This window comes from Dermacentor silvarum, chromosome 1, assembly GCF_013339745.2.
Source record: "Dermacentor silvarum isolate Dsil-2018 chromosome 1, BIME_Dsil_1.4, whole genome shotgun sequence".
NCBI classification, from domain to species: Eukaryota; Metazoa; Arthropoda; class Arachnida; order Ixodida; family Ixodidae; genus Dermacentor; species Dermacentor silvarum.
This window is the reverse complement of record NC_051154.1, coordinates 140,406,624-140,422,709: the sequence shown is the minus strand read 5'-3', so window position 1 is coordinate 140,422,709 and position 16,086 is coordinate 140,406,624. Positions and strand designations below refer to the sequence as shown.

Sequence of the window (16,086 nt, the reverse complement as noted above, 5' to 3'; positions counted from 1 at the left end):
TAAAAAATCACTAATTAAGTTTTTAACTAATAACCTTATGGCCCATATTGCAATTTACAAATTCTAGCTGTCCAGTTCGCAAGGTGGATCTACTTGGAACGAATTCTCTGGATGACACGAGTTTCGAGATAATAATTCCCGAACTTTGCAGAGAAACGCATTGGCGTTCCAGTTACATTTGTGCTTCATTGCATAAAACGACGTTTTGTTAAGAAATAACTGGAACGCCAACGCCAATGCAGGAATAGAGCGGTGTGGATCAGAGAGCAAACGGGGATAGCCGCTATTCTAGTTGACAGTTAACAGGAAAAAATGGAGCTGAGCAGGCCATGTAATGCGTAGGATGGATAACCGGCGGGCCATTAGAGTTACAGAATGAATACCAAGAGAAGGGAAGCGCAGTCTAAACTACGTGGGGTGATGGAGTTAAGAAATTTACAGGCGCAAGTTGGAATACGCTAGCGCAAGACAGGGGTAATTGGAGATCGCCTTCGTCCTGGAGTTGACATTACTGGCTGATGATGATGATGATGACACACGGCGCCAGCGAACTCTGATAACGTGAGCTACGCAGTCCTTTTCAGTGTTGGAGAATATAATCAGCGTCCGCAAACAGGTGGGAAACAGATACGCGACCGTGGTTCCAATGGTGGCACGTTTGTACAAGTGGAGGCACACTGGGTAACATCTCCATCAACAACGCCCACAATAGGGGGTATTTAGGCGCGTCTGTAACGCCGAAGTAACGGAAATTATCTCGATACATGACGAGTACATGTATAGTGATGATTCTTGTTGCTTCAGTGCAGCAAGACGAGCTACAACAGACGTGTTCTTATACACCTCCATGTATACAAGGCCCGCTTTCGGTGCCACGTCATCTCCGCTTGGGCAAGTTGTAAAAGTAAGGGGGTCACTTTCCTGTCGCTGAGCTGCTTGGCTGAGTACTTCCCACTCGTAGTCGTCCAAAAGTGCCCCCTTTCTCCCCCTACAGACTACACTCGCTGCTTGTTCGCGTGAACTATGAGGCAGAAACAGGCAAAATGCCACGTTCTGGAAAAAACAAGGAAAGCAATACAACGAGCCGAGGCTTCTGTTTACTTGCTGAACGTCAAACTCTTACCACCAAATTTTAATACCAGTTTGATTAAGGCAACAAATAATTTTCGCTCGTGGCACGTGGAAACAGCAGATACGATCGAATTTTCACGTAATCGAATTTTCATGTCATGACCTCCATTAGATTCTCGGTATCAAAGTGCCAAGTCATATTCGGAAAATGATTTAATTCTCATTAAGTAACATGCCTTGGCAAGTGACAGAACTAACGTAGTAAAGTAGAACTGTTTTCTTGCAAAGAGAAATAATAAAGAACAATCTCAAATCCCTCGCTGGGCACTTTTGGTCGTCAAGCAGTGGCGGCTACGGGCGTAATGTTGGCGGCCTCCAAGAAAGACGTGTCATTAATATCAATCGCTTTGAAGCCATCCACGTCGGTCAGTTCCTTGGAGTTGAATTTGGCAATGATGGCTTTGGGTCCAGCAGTTTTGGGAGTCAGGTAGAAGGTGACCTTCACTTCCTCACCCGGGGGAATTTTCCTGGGAGAGAAACACCGCGCAAGAGGTCACAAGCAAGCAAAAACAAAATCGGGACAGGGTCACCGAAAAGAAATGAATCAGCGAGTCAAGCTTTAATGGTGGTAATGGACTACTTTTCCCTCGTTCTCACTTAAAAGGAAGCTTTATCTCGAGGCGAACTCCAATTTCTCTGTTCTAATACACGCAGAAATGCTCCCATGAGACAACCGCCGGACCGATTTAAAAAAATGTTGTATTTGAAAGAAAACAATTGTAGCAACTGTAGAAACTGTAGCAAGGAATATTTTTAGTTAGTGCTTCAGAATTTTTTAAAATATTGCCGAATATTAGTTAGCGCCAAAAAAATTTAAGCATGAAGTAAATCTGCACAAAACAGATACCGCCGTTCTGTAAACTGCAGCTCTTCAAATACATGACCGGCAAAATTTGGTACATGAGTTTAAAGTTTGCGTGAGATATGTTACAATGCCTACGAGGGTGTTACAAAAATCCTACTCACAAATTAGTGGTATGCTTGAGAGTGGTGTATATTACATAAAATTTGACCACTTCACATGTCTTAATAGGGTGCACTTTTCAGAATTGTGATGTCTTTGATTATTACTGAGTCAAAACCTTCGTACTTGAGTTTTTGTTTTTTCATTTTGCCATTTTCAACAATTAAAAAATGACGGCCTAATAAAAATCTGGGCCGGGAGTCACCAAAAGCTCTTGCGCAAACATTGTTCGCAAGAGCTAATTCCCAACTAGTCGTCTTGGTGGACATATTAGCGAAAGGCATCCAGTCCATGGCTCCGGTCCATGGCAACTATTACGAACAAAGACCTTTTTTGAGTTCGCCCCCCCCCCCCCCCCCCCCCTGGGCCCGCCCGTATTCGCAAAGAACACCCTGCGCTACAACAAATGGTCACAAGAGCAGCTGCTAGCCAATCGGAATGTTGAACATATAAATAGTGAAGACCGCCGGCCGATGGCAAACAGCTCTTACGAACAAAAAGTTTTGTGAATTAGGCCCCTACCATCCTAATGTGCCTAGATTTTAACTTTTTCTTTTAAATACGAGAAACCCTTATCAAACCGGATACGCTGGACGCCGAACATTGTGATTTCATTCGTAATTCATATGTGTTTTTATAGGAACTACCCAGCTAAACAAAACGTTGGCTTGACCGTTATTATTAGCTTGATAATTAGCTTGACCACTGCGCAAGGATGTCTTGTGCGGCTATACGAATGCGGAAGTACATTATCCCGCGCTTTGGAATATATCTTGCTTTGCAATAACGCCACATCGCTCGTCTTGCGTCACTTGGCGTTTCCAGCTACAAGTATTCAAGCTCGTGCTGCTGTAATCATTACTTCCTGAATTGCTGCCTGTACTTCACTGCTGTCACTCCTAAAGTTATAACGCCCTTAGAGCATGCCCTTGAATACACCGTATCGGCGAGGGAAAGTGCTCCTAACCGAACCATCTTAAGTGCATAAACTGCTAGAGCAAATGTTCAATGAATGTATGCACATATTCAGCAAATAATGAAATGAAAGGTATTATTTGATTATTACGATGATAAACTAATAAAATATGGTTATTACGTGCCAAAACTACGATTTGCTTATGAGGACGACTCCGGATTAATTATGACCTCCTGGGGTTCTTAAATGTGCCCCCAATGCTCGGTACAATGCAATCTTTGCATTGCACTTCGGGCTTGGTGTCGCACGACTTCGTGCGACACCATGGGCGCTAAGCCACCACGGCGGGTGCTCCCGAGCTAAAGCTTCCTCTTAAGCGACAATGCGTTGATGATGTGTGGTGTTTTATGGCGCAAGGGCCAGGTATGGCCAAAGAGCGTTTCCCCGCGTAATTTAGATAAAAAAAAGGGGGTCTACAATATTTGCTCGAATGAAATGTAGGTTAACTATCTACACAGGCACACATAATTTCTGAAAGAAACCAGAGCAATTGATCACTACTTAAACTAATAAATTACCCTCCTAATTACGAACTTTACAGCAGATGTTTATATTGCCACGTTGTAGTGACGATGAAGAACACAGTAGCAAAGCTGTGAATCACGAAACTAACTGTTTATTGGGTGAACGTGTGTGCAGAAAAACAAGTGACAGTCAAGCACAATGATAGCGGCGAGCACAGTCGGGAATCGTCGACAATCTGATCTGCGGTTCAAGCGCGTATACAGGGCTCGTCGAAAGTTCCAAGGTAACCCGCCACGGTTGCTCAGAGGCTACGGTGTTGGGCTGCTGAGCACAAATGGTGTGGTAACACGATGGAAAACATGGTGAAATGATGGAAAACATTGTGAAATGATGTATTGAAGTCGGATGAATGAGCTATTTTAATAAATTGGAAACAGCATAAAAAGCAGGAGAACCGCGTGGAGTAGGCAGATCAGTATGCTGTTTGCTACTACGCTTTCTTATACATCAGTTTTATCGGCGTTGATTCCCATTTAGTTATACCGAAGTCAGAAAGTTAATGTAACAGTTGAATCAAGAAGCGCTGTGATAGTGCGCTTAATATTTTATCAGTGCACTGCGGGATCATAGGCTATGAAGACACATAAAAAAAGTAACTAGCATACATTCTGAAGTTTTGGCCATATGTACTCGGGAGTTCCGACTCAAACCGCCGTGGTTGCTCAGGGGCTATGGTGTTAGGCTGCTGAGCACGAGGTCGCGGGATCGAATCCTGGCCACGGCGGCCGCATTTCGATGGGGGCGAAATGCGAAAACACCCGTGTACTTAGATTTATGTGCACGTTAAAGAACCCCAGGTGGTCCAAATTTCCGGAGTCCCCCACTACGGCGTGCCTCATAATCAGACCGTAGTTTGGCACGTAAAACCCCATAATTAAAATTAAGTTCCAAGGTAATCGCTGTTGCCCGCGTGCCTTCCAGTAACAACTGCACAATTCGGGTCGCGCATACAATCTGATTATAAAGGTTCGGCGAGAACATACACAACAAATAGAATCAACGATAACATTCGAGTAAGTTCCACATCACGCAGGCGGGTCTTGCACTGAGCGTTAACATTAAGTTGTTAGCGGGTGAAATGATATCCCCGAGAAAAGGATAAACAAGTACACGTGTCAATATTAGTAAGTTGAAAAGAATCTTCATAAAAGTCTAGTTCGGTGTTTCTACATTTTAAACCGATGATGTAGAACGAGATAACTGCCACCATGTCATTCGATCAATTCAGCTCATTACGCAAGTGGCGCGGCTTGCGGTCCAACCCATTTTTGTTACGCCCGAAGGGTGGCATAAAACCAAGCTGCCTTCGTATTTCCTTCTTTCCGCGAGGTGCCATGCCAATTGCCACCTTGCGCACTGCCGATCACCAACACGTTATAGTCACTTCAGCAGCAGGGGCTATGGTGGGCTGCTATTTAACGCATGGTTCTGACACCCAAAGCAGTCTGAGATGGCGGAACGATGAATTCTCAGCTGAAAGCCTGGCTGTAAGAAGTGGGCCTTGGGCAGTCTCAGATGGAAGACGCTACAATTCTTACATACCAGCTGAAAGCATCCTCTCGGAGGACAGAGAAGTGGCTCTTAACAAGGGGGGAAAAGTTGGCGCTAATTTCTGCAGCCCTATAGAGGGAGCACGGGATCTGCTAGGAAATCTCACATGTAGCGGTAAGACATTTTTCGTGGCCGAGTCTTAAAACGGTAACCGACTGTTTGCTGTAAGTCTGCCACTGCAGGCGACAATAAACTGAAACTATGGCCCAATCATAGTAGTATAGTCTTATTTCTCGCAGTATAGTTTCCACCTTGGACCATGAAGATACGAAAAGACGCTCTGGCGAAGCCTTGTTTTCGTCATAATTATTGTTCCGTTATAGTGGACTAGAAGCTCTTAGATGCGTCCTATTGTCCAATTGTGTTCCGTAGTGTACTTACTGCTTGACGGCCAGCCTCAGCGGTTCCGTAAGCCCCGGTCCCTCGATGACGAACAATCCTTTGGTCAGCGACTTTGGAAGCGGGTTCCTGAACCAGGCCTTGACAGCCAGTGGTTTCTTTACGATCGCATCGCCATCGGTCTGCAAGTCACCCAGGTTGTAAGCATAGCTATATACATCGTTCAAGCGCTACTCATGCTGTCTTGCCGGAAACAAGACAGAAAGGGAGACTGAACAAATGGCAAAAAAAAAAAAAAAAACAGCAAGAGCACAAAATGTTTTGCGCACGCAACTAAGGAATAGAAACTAAAAGCATAACACCTATGGGGTGTGTTCCAGAGCATTCACCTGTTTGTCAAGTTATTCACTGTTTTATGTATCTGAGGCTGGAATAGCGCCAGACAAACCGTCAGATTCTTAAGGCGAAAGCGTTAGGTGTCTTGTTGGCGGTGCCCTTGGCGATGACCTTGCAGTGACCTTGGCGAAACTGCGCCGTAACGAAAAATGGCCTACGTTATAAAGAGTAAAAGCAAGCCTAAAAATGCTCTGATTGACGTCACATTTCTCAGGGATGTTCCTGTTGCGATGCAGTCACAATTACGCGCCATCTTGTCGGGGAAACTTTTGTGGTTGTGCAAATGAAGCCTCTCGATCCATTCGCGCCTTGCGAGTATAAAGCGCATTTTGGAGACGAGAGTGAAGCTACAGCAAACCGAGCTGCTTCCACTTCGATTAGCTACCGCAACGTTTGCAACCTGTTTTCCGGCGCGACATTTGTCAACATTTGTCAACATCGGCCAACAAATCGTTGGCGACATTTTTTTTGGCGATTCAAGGCGGCGGGATCTCCCACCACATGTTTCTCATGGGGTTGCCGACTGTGTTGGCCAACTTGTGTGGATGGGCCATTGCAGCCTCGAATAAATATGAACGATATGTGGTGCCTGATGCACAACCGTCACTTGACAGTTTCCTTGCTGAGATCCGAGCCTCTGTGATAAAGCGTGACTCTGCCCATCCGTTAATTTACAGTTCTCGTTTCGCTCGCTGACGACCTCGGCAATAGAAAAAAGTAGCGGTCTTACGTATTATGCACATTTCTACTCGGCAAAAGGAGCCTCGTTTTTCGTTCTAGTGCTTCGTGTATTTTCGAAAGCACCACAGAAACCCCGTACGTTTACACTCGTCCAAAGCTCAAGCTCCGCAATCCATGTCATATTTTCACTCAATCAAGAGAACTTTAATTTCAATGGCACAAAAACGTACAGAAATATATGTACCAATATTTGGACGATGTGGCTAGTTGCCGGTCGAATACTTAATGGAAGTTATTGTCCATTAGCTATGCATCACGAATTTGTACGCCTAATGCACGTGTTACTCCTCTGCCACCGAGAGGAGAATGCAAAGTAACTCTGGAGAGAATGACAACCTACATTTTTAATTTTGGAAGATGAAAAAATACACTTTTCAGCTGTCCTATATTAATTAGGCAGTCTATTTGCGATAGGTATATAATATCGTGTACAGGGGCCGTGTGGATCGTGAGCCTACATATATTTATGGGGTCGAAGCAGAAATTGCACCACAGCTTCACGCAAAGAAACGTGTTTGATATCTTGATGTGACAAAACTGAGGTAATAATGGCTACCATTTTCTGAATTTGTGACTTGTGTCACCCTTCCTGCGCCTACTTGTATTTATTTCGCAATTTTAAGGTTAATAAGGCGCACACATTGTCAACAGAAAGTGGCAAATCAGTTCTGCGGAATCCCGCAGGGTGGGGGAAGTGCCACGAAAGGGAAAAACTGTCGTCCACCCAAATGTAGCACGACGTTTTTCCCTTTCATAAGCAAATATATCTAAGTAAATAAATCATTAAAAGCAAAAATGAAATAATCTACTGCATTCGTTAAAAGAAAATGATTGGACGTTCGCGTAGCAAAACAGCTGACCAACGTTACGGCGCTGCTAACGCGGTTGCCATTGTTCGTATGCGCGATGTGGCTGCACAGATGTGGCTACACGATGTGGCTTAACAGGCGACCTCCATGAGCTCCATTTATTATTTTCTGGCGCTATTATCGAGTGCCGAGCAGTGCTACACGCAGTTGCACGCTGTGCGACCACCGAGTCATTCATTTTCACGCAGGGTAAATTTTCCGCCGGGTAACTGCATGAAAGCAGATTGGTCCTGATGTTTGGAGGATATATAGGGACTTATGCATAGAGCGATAAGGCGTTAGAATTTCTGAATGCGCTCGAAACAGTGCACACTTTCGCATGCTCTTCGTAGCGCAGTACTCTCAATGAGACTAAACCATGTCGCAGCCCTGGCAGTTGATACCGACTGTGTGCATCTCGTGGTCATATACAGGATTGACACCGCTCATCGAAACTGCGCGCATGCCGAAAAAGAAAAGAACATCATAAGGTTTAATTCTAAGGGCATGCGCACAAGCGGCAGAGAGTGGCTATCGACGGGTCAATTGGTTGGCGACATTCACGCCGGCAGGCGTGAATGTCGCAGGCGCGTGCTCTGATCACTTTAGCCGCGCTCCAGCCTGCCTAATATATCAAGCCGGTTTGCAAATACTGCTCGAATTTACGAACTGGGAGATGTGCGAATGTGGAGTCTCACTCAATTTTTTTTTTCGTAAAAACTGTTTCATTGTCCGTTACGTTCGCTCACACCTCCGTTGTCCCGCGTGGCCAGCGCTTGTTCACGCTATCCCTACTTTTCGCACCAACGAACTACAAATTTCGCCACGAAGCGCAGCCCAGTGTCAAGTCCCCTGAATTTTAATCATGGAGTTTTACAACCACAGTAAATACGAGGCTATTACGGGCACCGTAGGGTAGCTGTTTGATTCATTTTTACCACTTAGGCCTGCCGCCTTGCTGCGATAACACTGACCTCAATTTTGACGTCAGGCATGCGCACCCTGAAGTCGTCCTGCGCAAAGTAGTCAAACTTTGTCTCCTTGATGGTGGCCAACGTGGCAATGTTGAACATGGCTTGGTCCAGCAGCACCTTTTCGTACTCAACGTACGTCACCTCCATGGACACTTCCTCTCCTGCACAGATTGCGAACAGCCACTACACTTAAGGTGGGAAAGCCAGCGAGAACAAAAATACAATCGCGCCGCGGTGGTACTTCATTACGTCCGACAGAGTTGTAATATGATCTACACGGGCACGTCTGGCGTATGAACTAGGCATACCTAGCGAACACAAGATGAACATCACGAACAAGATATTGCCGTTTAATATGCATTGTGATGAATTCACACGCCGAAGAACGAATTAAATCACCGATTTCTTCGCCGGTTCCGCTTTCTTACTACAATTCAAAACACTTTTTGAGTCGGAAAGCTTGTTTTCCCTGATGATCGGTCGTTGTGCAGTCAAGAGTAAAAACAATAAAGTAAGTAAAAACACCCGGCGGAGAGAAGTGAACAATGAACCATATGAACTCAAGGCGGAGAGAAAAAGTTCCAGAAAGCTAGCGACCGCGGAAAACAAACAAAAATCAAACAGTTTGTTACTCCACTCTGCAGCTCAAGCCCTACAAGATCATGTGTCTCGCATGTGCTGTCTTTCACCACTGCAACCGCGCATCATTTGCCACATTATTTCCGGCAACGGCTCAGCAAGAGAAAGACGTCATTGCAATGTTATTTTATTGCAATGACACACAAATAGCATCGTTAGCGGAAGCACAACGCAGCACAAACTGTGCAATTTGCCATGAATATGTCAACATCTTCGCATATTTATCGCATCCCTGTACTTAAAACAAGAAGAGCATTACCGCCCCATTTCCGGCTCAGTTGTGCTGCTCGCACATGGCACTGTCGGCGACAGCAGCACGTGATTCTTGGCTCGGCCATTACGTTAAAGCGATAGTAAAGTTAGATTGATAGATTACGCTCAACGAATAGTAAACAGGCGAGTCTCACAATGGGCTGAGGCGTGGTAAGCCAGGCAGAAAGCAACAACGAAAGACGAGTGGCGGCGCCAGCTTCGCGCAAGCTTCTCATGACACCATTTATTTTGAAGGCTAGTTTCCGCTTGTAATTTAGCTGTTTATCACTATATAGAGAAAAAAATAAACCACCATTCGGCAGCACACACAGACAAAAACTGGCATCTTTCGGAAGCTTTTACTGCATAAAAGCGACCCATCAGATAAGAAAATACAGGTTAATGCGTGACGTCACACTGACGTCGCTAGCGCCACAGATTTGGGCGCGGAATCATAAGTGTCGCCTTCATTTTTTTTTCTCTGATAACTAACCCACTTTCACCAGAGGAATTCTGTTATAGTTTTAGAAGACTACCATTACAGTCTCAACTGACCTGGTGTTTCACTCATCGTGCCCTCTTAATCGAACCACCCAATACATTTTGGGCTCTATTTCGTCAATAACTTGATTCTTTGTTTGACAGGCGTTGGGCCCCATAAATACATGCAGAATCTATGGAAACTGCGGGCGGAGCGAGCAACATCGCGGGGGTCAGGCACAAATGCAGGCAGCGTTCTGGCCCCTTCTCTAAGGCATTGCAGACGGCCTTCCCGCGGCAGCTACGTCATTGCGGGGATGTCTCGAGTGCATGTGGGATTGCTCAAAAGTGCACAATACTGCGCCACGATTACGTCACAGATGAAGTGTTCTGAACACGTGGCAAGCTGTGAGGAAAGCCCAGCGCCTAAACAGATTGAACGCAACGGTTTCAAAGGACGCCAGTGAACCGCACGGCGACGAAACTTTAAGCGAGAACTGTATACAACACGGCCCCACTGTCCTTAGATGGCAGAGGGGGACAGTGGCAACCCTAACCATGCGCAGAATAAGAGCGTGCGCATGCCATTGTAGGTGAATAGGTGACAGCGGTTGGTCAACGGGCAGGCAAGAGGCGTTGGACTATTTATATATACAGTGTCCCAGCTAAGGTTAGCCAAGCTGTTGAACGAAAAAAAAGGATTTAAAAATTACGGTGCGATATACAGTTTCAAGACTTACTATCGTCAGACCTCTGACGACCGAACACCGTAGGCATTCTAATTGTATCTTGTACCATGTTTTTTTTTTTTTTTTTTAAATAGGTGCGAAGCACCTTATGCGCCGGGCTGTCGGCGTCTCCTGTCGTATACATATAGTCACGGTAAAGCAAGCGGCTCGTGCTCGCGCTCGGGTGTCATAATGGGACGGCCCCGTTTACTGGGGTATGAGCCATTGCAGGCAGTATATGATCCCATTAGCGGTGCATCACTGCATGCTTCGCACCTCCCCAGGTTTCACGTTAGTAGAGCTGCATTTCGCTCAATGGGTCATTTGACACTTTCACATAAAATTTAATTGACCGCTGAAACCGAGCCTGCGACTTATCTCGTGCTAAGTTTAATAACTAATAAAAACTAAAACAGTAAGAAAGGCGTCCATAATGGCCAAATTGCTGAGGGAGTTAAAGGGGCCCCGAACCACCCCTCGGGCATGGTGAAATAACATAGTCCGCGTGTAGCATACGCTGCTGTGAACATCTCAGCCAAGTTTTTTTCGTCTATATTTCGCTAAACAGCTTGGCTAACGTTAGCTGGGACACGCGGTACAGTAAAGAAATAAAAACAAGAAGAAAAATAAAGAAACCAGAGGTGGAGGGAGCGCTCACTCGAGTTTGGCTTGATGATGACATCGAACTGACCGCTCTTGACCAGCTTTCTCTTGTTGCCCGTGTAGTGGGTGCTCTCGACGCGCATGACGACGTGTGCCGAGTACTCTTTGGTCGGGTTCTTGTTCCTGGCGCTGAGCTTCACCTGCAAGAGATGGCAGGTGCACGTGCCACTACTTGCAGTAGTTCGCTAGTCGTATAAAACCTATTACATCGTGGCAATTAGATATTATTACATCTTATTGACTTATTATATCACGGTGCTTCCGTCGTGAAAAACGACAGAAGTACTAGCGAGGCCATGTGACGTTTTAGCCAGCCACTACTCAGTAACCTCGCTGCCTACAAAAAGTTTTAGCAGTAAACATGCTTGCGCAGTCTCCCTTGGTACGTTCTGTCTTTTTTTCTTTTTCTTTTTTTTTGTTTTGTTTCACTTAATCATAGGTGCACTCTAACCGGTGCTGTTAAGGATTTTTAATAAATTAATGAATTTATTAAACCTTGCGCTGGAACAAAAAGCGAAATCGCCGGCAGTTCAGGTCTCGCTAGGGATCTGGTGCACGCACGTGGAGCTTTCTTGTCGGACCTTAGTGGCTTCCTACTGTACGTACTAAAAGGAGAGGACATGACAAAAAAAATTGTGTCTCCTACATCGCGCTACAGCATCTTTCAACGTCAAAACTGTGCCAAATATTACAACAAAAAAAAAAGAACAGACACATACGAAAAAGTACACACGTATATATACAACGAGCGCAGTGGGTGATAACGTGTGTGCTTTTCGTAATATTTGGCACAGTTTTCATGACGTCGTGTCAACATAGCCTTGTACTTAGCTCTACTGAGGCATCGGTCAAAGACATTTCGACTAAATAGAGTGAATAGAGTCACTCTTTGCGCTCAGGTTATTACATTGCAAAACCTTGAAGGCGAATTTGCATCCGGCAACGAAAGAACCACCACCATTCTGACACGAGTAGCTCCAATTTTGCACCTACTGGTCGCCTTCATATTACCCCCTTCCGCTGGACATTAGTAATATGGGACGCGGAGCCATACCTGCCAACTCTGCCGAATTTTTCGTAAAGCTTAGGAACTTGTGGTCGTTTTACGATTTTACGAATTCGCCATGAGGGGATACGAAAAACAGATACGGTTCGCGAAAGAAAATGTTTCAAAGGTGCTGAAGGGACAGGGCGACGCAAGATTTCAAAAAAACGCACAAAAGAAAGGCAAAATCATCGTAAATGAAGTGCGCATGTATACCTCAGGAACAAAATTTAAAAACAATGCGTGCCGTACCCCCTCCCCTTTTTTTCATGTCCGCGGGATATTTACGAATTTTGAAGTACACAGGTTGACATGAATGACATTACTCTCCTTCAAGTGCCGTCATTTGGAAAGCTGGACAGCCCCACGACGTGATGCCCGAACCTTGCTCTGGAATCTATGTCCGGAGATTCATTTCGCCCAGGGTACCACCAGCCTTCCCCACCACCAGTACCTTGCTGATCGTCATCAGCAGTACCTTGCTGATGACGACGACAGACAATTTTGTTTCAAATAAGTTTTTTTTTCTCCCTCCGGTGCGACCTCTCTACTCCAGTCACGGTACTCCACTCACGGTACTCACTCACTCAGTCACGGTACTCTACTCCAGTCAAGCCGTGAAGTTCGGCTTGTGAGTTGTTATCATTATAATCATTTCTTCACCAGCACCGAAACTGACCGGACAGGCCGAAATGCGCGCACAAGATGAATGCTAGGCTGGAATTCGTATGATTAGCGAAAATGTAGTGTGAATCTTTTCTCTGTGTGGTCACTTCTCAGATCGGCGAATTGTGACAAATCGTGACGTTTATGTGCAGATACGCGTCGTGACCTCCCATGCGGCGACAAGCTGCGGCGACATTGACGTTCGGATACGACCACCACCGGCTCGCGCCCTGCAGTTTTCCTGCCTTTGTTTCATTTGTGTTTTGTTTCAGCGAGGATAACAACCGTTTTTGTGTTTTCCCGCCTGCATCTGAGTACACCGTGGAGGTCTGCCAATGAAGAAGTTTAGACCGGGACTAGCAACAAACACGTGCCTTTTGCCGACCCTCTTCACCTGTCTAATGAGCTGAAGTGTCCGATGTGCGTCGAAAGACGTTTAATATGCTATGTGCCGTCAACAAGTGAGAGAACAGGTAGGCTTCACCTCACAAAATGTCTGCGGGAAAGCATGCTACTAACAGGCTGTCGCACTGCTCTTTTCTTTTTACTTCTAATCACACGATATAAAGCTTTTTACTTGAAAACTTTCGGGACAGTTAGTGACTAAAACAACAAAATCAAGAAGGACAATGAGCTATGCTGCTTGCGTTCGCATGAAAAAGAACTGTACTAAGCTTCGCTTCCCTCGCCCAAGTTTTCTGTTACGTCCCACAAATCACGAAGCTGGCCCGAATAAGTATTTCCACAATGGGCTGCTGTTGCGTACAGCGTACCGTGAATTGGGAGCCGATAACGATGTCATCCAGAAGCTCGAAGTCGAACGTGACGTCTTCCAGTTCATCGTTCAGATAGTAGCGGGAGTAGGCGTGGTTGCACTTGCGCAGGGCCTTCAGCATCGCGTTGCGTTCCTCTTGTGTGTCTGCGCGCGCCAGAGAAAGACACTACGTTAGGCCGAGGAAGTACGCTGGCGTGTTCCGACCTACAGCAAGTCCTTCTACAGCACTTTCCATGTTCATTGGTATTGTTTAATGTGCACATAAATGGCAAACGTGGCTGTTTTTGCATGCGACACCAACAAAACGCGATCATCTTAGCCTCGGATCCAAGTAGCAGCTTCCTTACAAGTGGCAGCACACCATAGTCGCTTAGGCCCACTACGGTGTCAATGTCGTCGCTACTCCGTAAAACTACGGGACTCTGGGTATGCTACAGGAACCCCACTGCTTGTCTCATAGTTTCAGTGACACGCGAAGCAGAATTTGTGCATGGTTTTGATAAACTCATCCATTTACGAAGACACACCTTTGGCTATGAGCACGACTCGTTCACGTAAAACGTCAGGAAACAGTTGTCCTCTTTATGCAAATATACTTTCTTGTATGTAAACAAGTGTGGACGTGGCTAGTCACTTGTTCGACACGTGGGTCTGGAGAAGTAGCGAATTCGAGAAGCTACGCACAAACTAATCTGACTTGCCGTTGTAGTGCCGCCTCAAGTTAAAGAAAAGCTATCCCTCCTCTTACCGAAGCGCGTCGTGACCTACGCAACGTAGATGCGCATATTGTTAACCAAACTGCCGCTTAAACTCTGTATCAAAGAAAGTTCAAACATCATTCATAATTTTTTTTCAGGTTACCATCGGCGATGGATAATATACGTATTTTCTTTGTTAACTAGCGGCCAGTATACATTGCTATAAATAATTGTCATCCTACAGCGTTTCGACCAGCACTCACACTTGCTGTAATTTAAATAGTAATTATGCAGATTCAACGCACAAGTCGGAATATCTGTGAAACGAAGCTTTTGTGGAGCCCGTTACTTAAATGCTATAAAATTAAATACGATGCATGTAATTATCTATATTGTCCTCTATGCAACGTGTAATGTCATGCATTATTCATGTTTATGCACTGTACCAGTAGCAACATTATTGTGATGCAACGTTCATGTTTATGTACCACACTGTTCACAATCAAAGCCGAAATGCAAGCAGCAGCTCGTGTGAATGCACATTGAGACATCGACGCAGTGGTGTTCGTAGAGGGAAGAATAGGGGGAGGACATATGTATACTGAGATAAGTAGGACGCAAAAGACGGCGGTAAGGTTGACTAATATTTTTCCAGCTTTATTCTCGCGTCCATGGTCTAATGGAAACTGGCGCGTGCACGCGTGCGCTCGCGTGAACGCAGTCTCGCGCGCGCACGCTACGTGACTTGAGCCACGCGCATATTCGGCAAGACAGCAGCAGCCACGGTCATGAACGCCTGGGAGGGTTCACTAATAAAGCTTCAATTTAGTAAACGAAACGTCTATTTACGTCATAACTCTTGCGCGGGGCATAAAGGGTTTCGAATTCAGCACGTTCGCGTATGAAAGGGCAAAGAAATGACACCTTTATTGCATTCTGTTCTGGCGTCTCCCCTGCTCTTATCGGCATGCTAACCGCCAGACTCCTGAGTTATGCACAAAAGCTCGCTTTCTCCATCAGCTAATAGTCCGCGGGGTAGTGCTGAGAGCACGCCATACGCCATTGAAAATGCATACCATTTTCAGTGGTATTTACTCAGGGGTATGCATTTTCAATTGTATGAACCACGGTGTAAGAAGATAGGTGTTTCGACGGCGCGCCCGCGCTGGGGCGAGAGAGCGGCCACTTCGTGTGACTGGAAGTGAGCGCCGCCGCTAGGGGCAGCACGTGTTCAGGAGGCCTTGGAGAAGCGGCACAACAGTGGATAATTTACGACCTCCGTCAGCAATTAAACACCTATACCCAAAGATATGCAATTTTTCGTTATTTAGACGCCAAATCCTGAGCAGGTAGAAGGTTTCATGCCACTTACAGTGAAAACACCGTCATTTCGAACACGAGAGAGACGCGTCGTCTGCTCGAGCAGACGGCGCGCTGCGCTTACCGCTGCTCGCCACGTCGAAGTCAATCGGAATGTCGGCAGAAATATAAAGGGACTTTCCTCCAACCAAGTAGAGTCGTTTTAAGCAGGCGAACGACATATATTCATCGAAATAAAGCAATTCTGCCGCTCGTGCCCATAAAAGCGCCAGCAAAGCGAGCTAAAAAGTGGCCCCCAGAACAGGTGCTGCCCCTTGCGGCAGCGGCGTGCGTAGAGTCACACTAAGTGGCCGCGCCTCGCGCCGCCGTCGGATC

General features: G+C 45.9%; 1 protein-coding gene across 2 annotated transcripts in view; it reads right to left on the bottom strand.

Annotated features, from left to right (window-relative positions):
- Positions 1-1,266: 1,266 nt before the first annotated feature.
- The window catches only part of LOC119436143 (annulin), a 76,119-nt gene continuing 61,299 nt past the window's right edge, over positions 1,267-16,086 (bottom strand). For both annotated transcript variants that reach the window (XM_037702905.2, XM_049655689.1), the window contains exons 13-17: positions 13,692-13,837; positions 11,203-11,347; positions 8,446-8,606; positions 5,529-5,668; positions 1,267-1,598 (exon numbers count right to left, since the gene is read on the bottom strand). In XM_037702905.2, the coding sequence (XP_037558833.2) occupies positions 1,409-1,598; positions 5,529-5,668; positions 8,446-8,606; positions 11,203-11,347; positions 13,692-13,837 (782 nt within the window). In that variant the 3' untranslated portion in view covers positions 1,267-1,408. The remainder of the gene's footprint in view (positions 1,599-5,528; positions 5,669-8,445; positions 8,607-11,202; positions 11,348-13,691; positions 13,838-16,086) is intronic.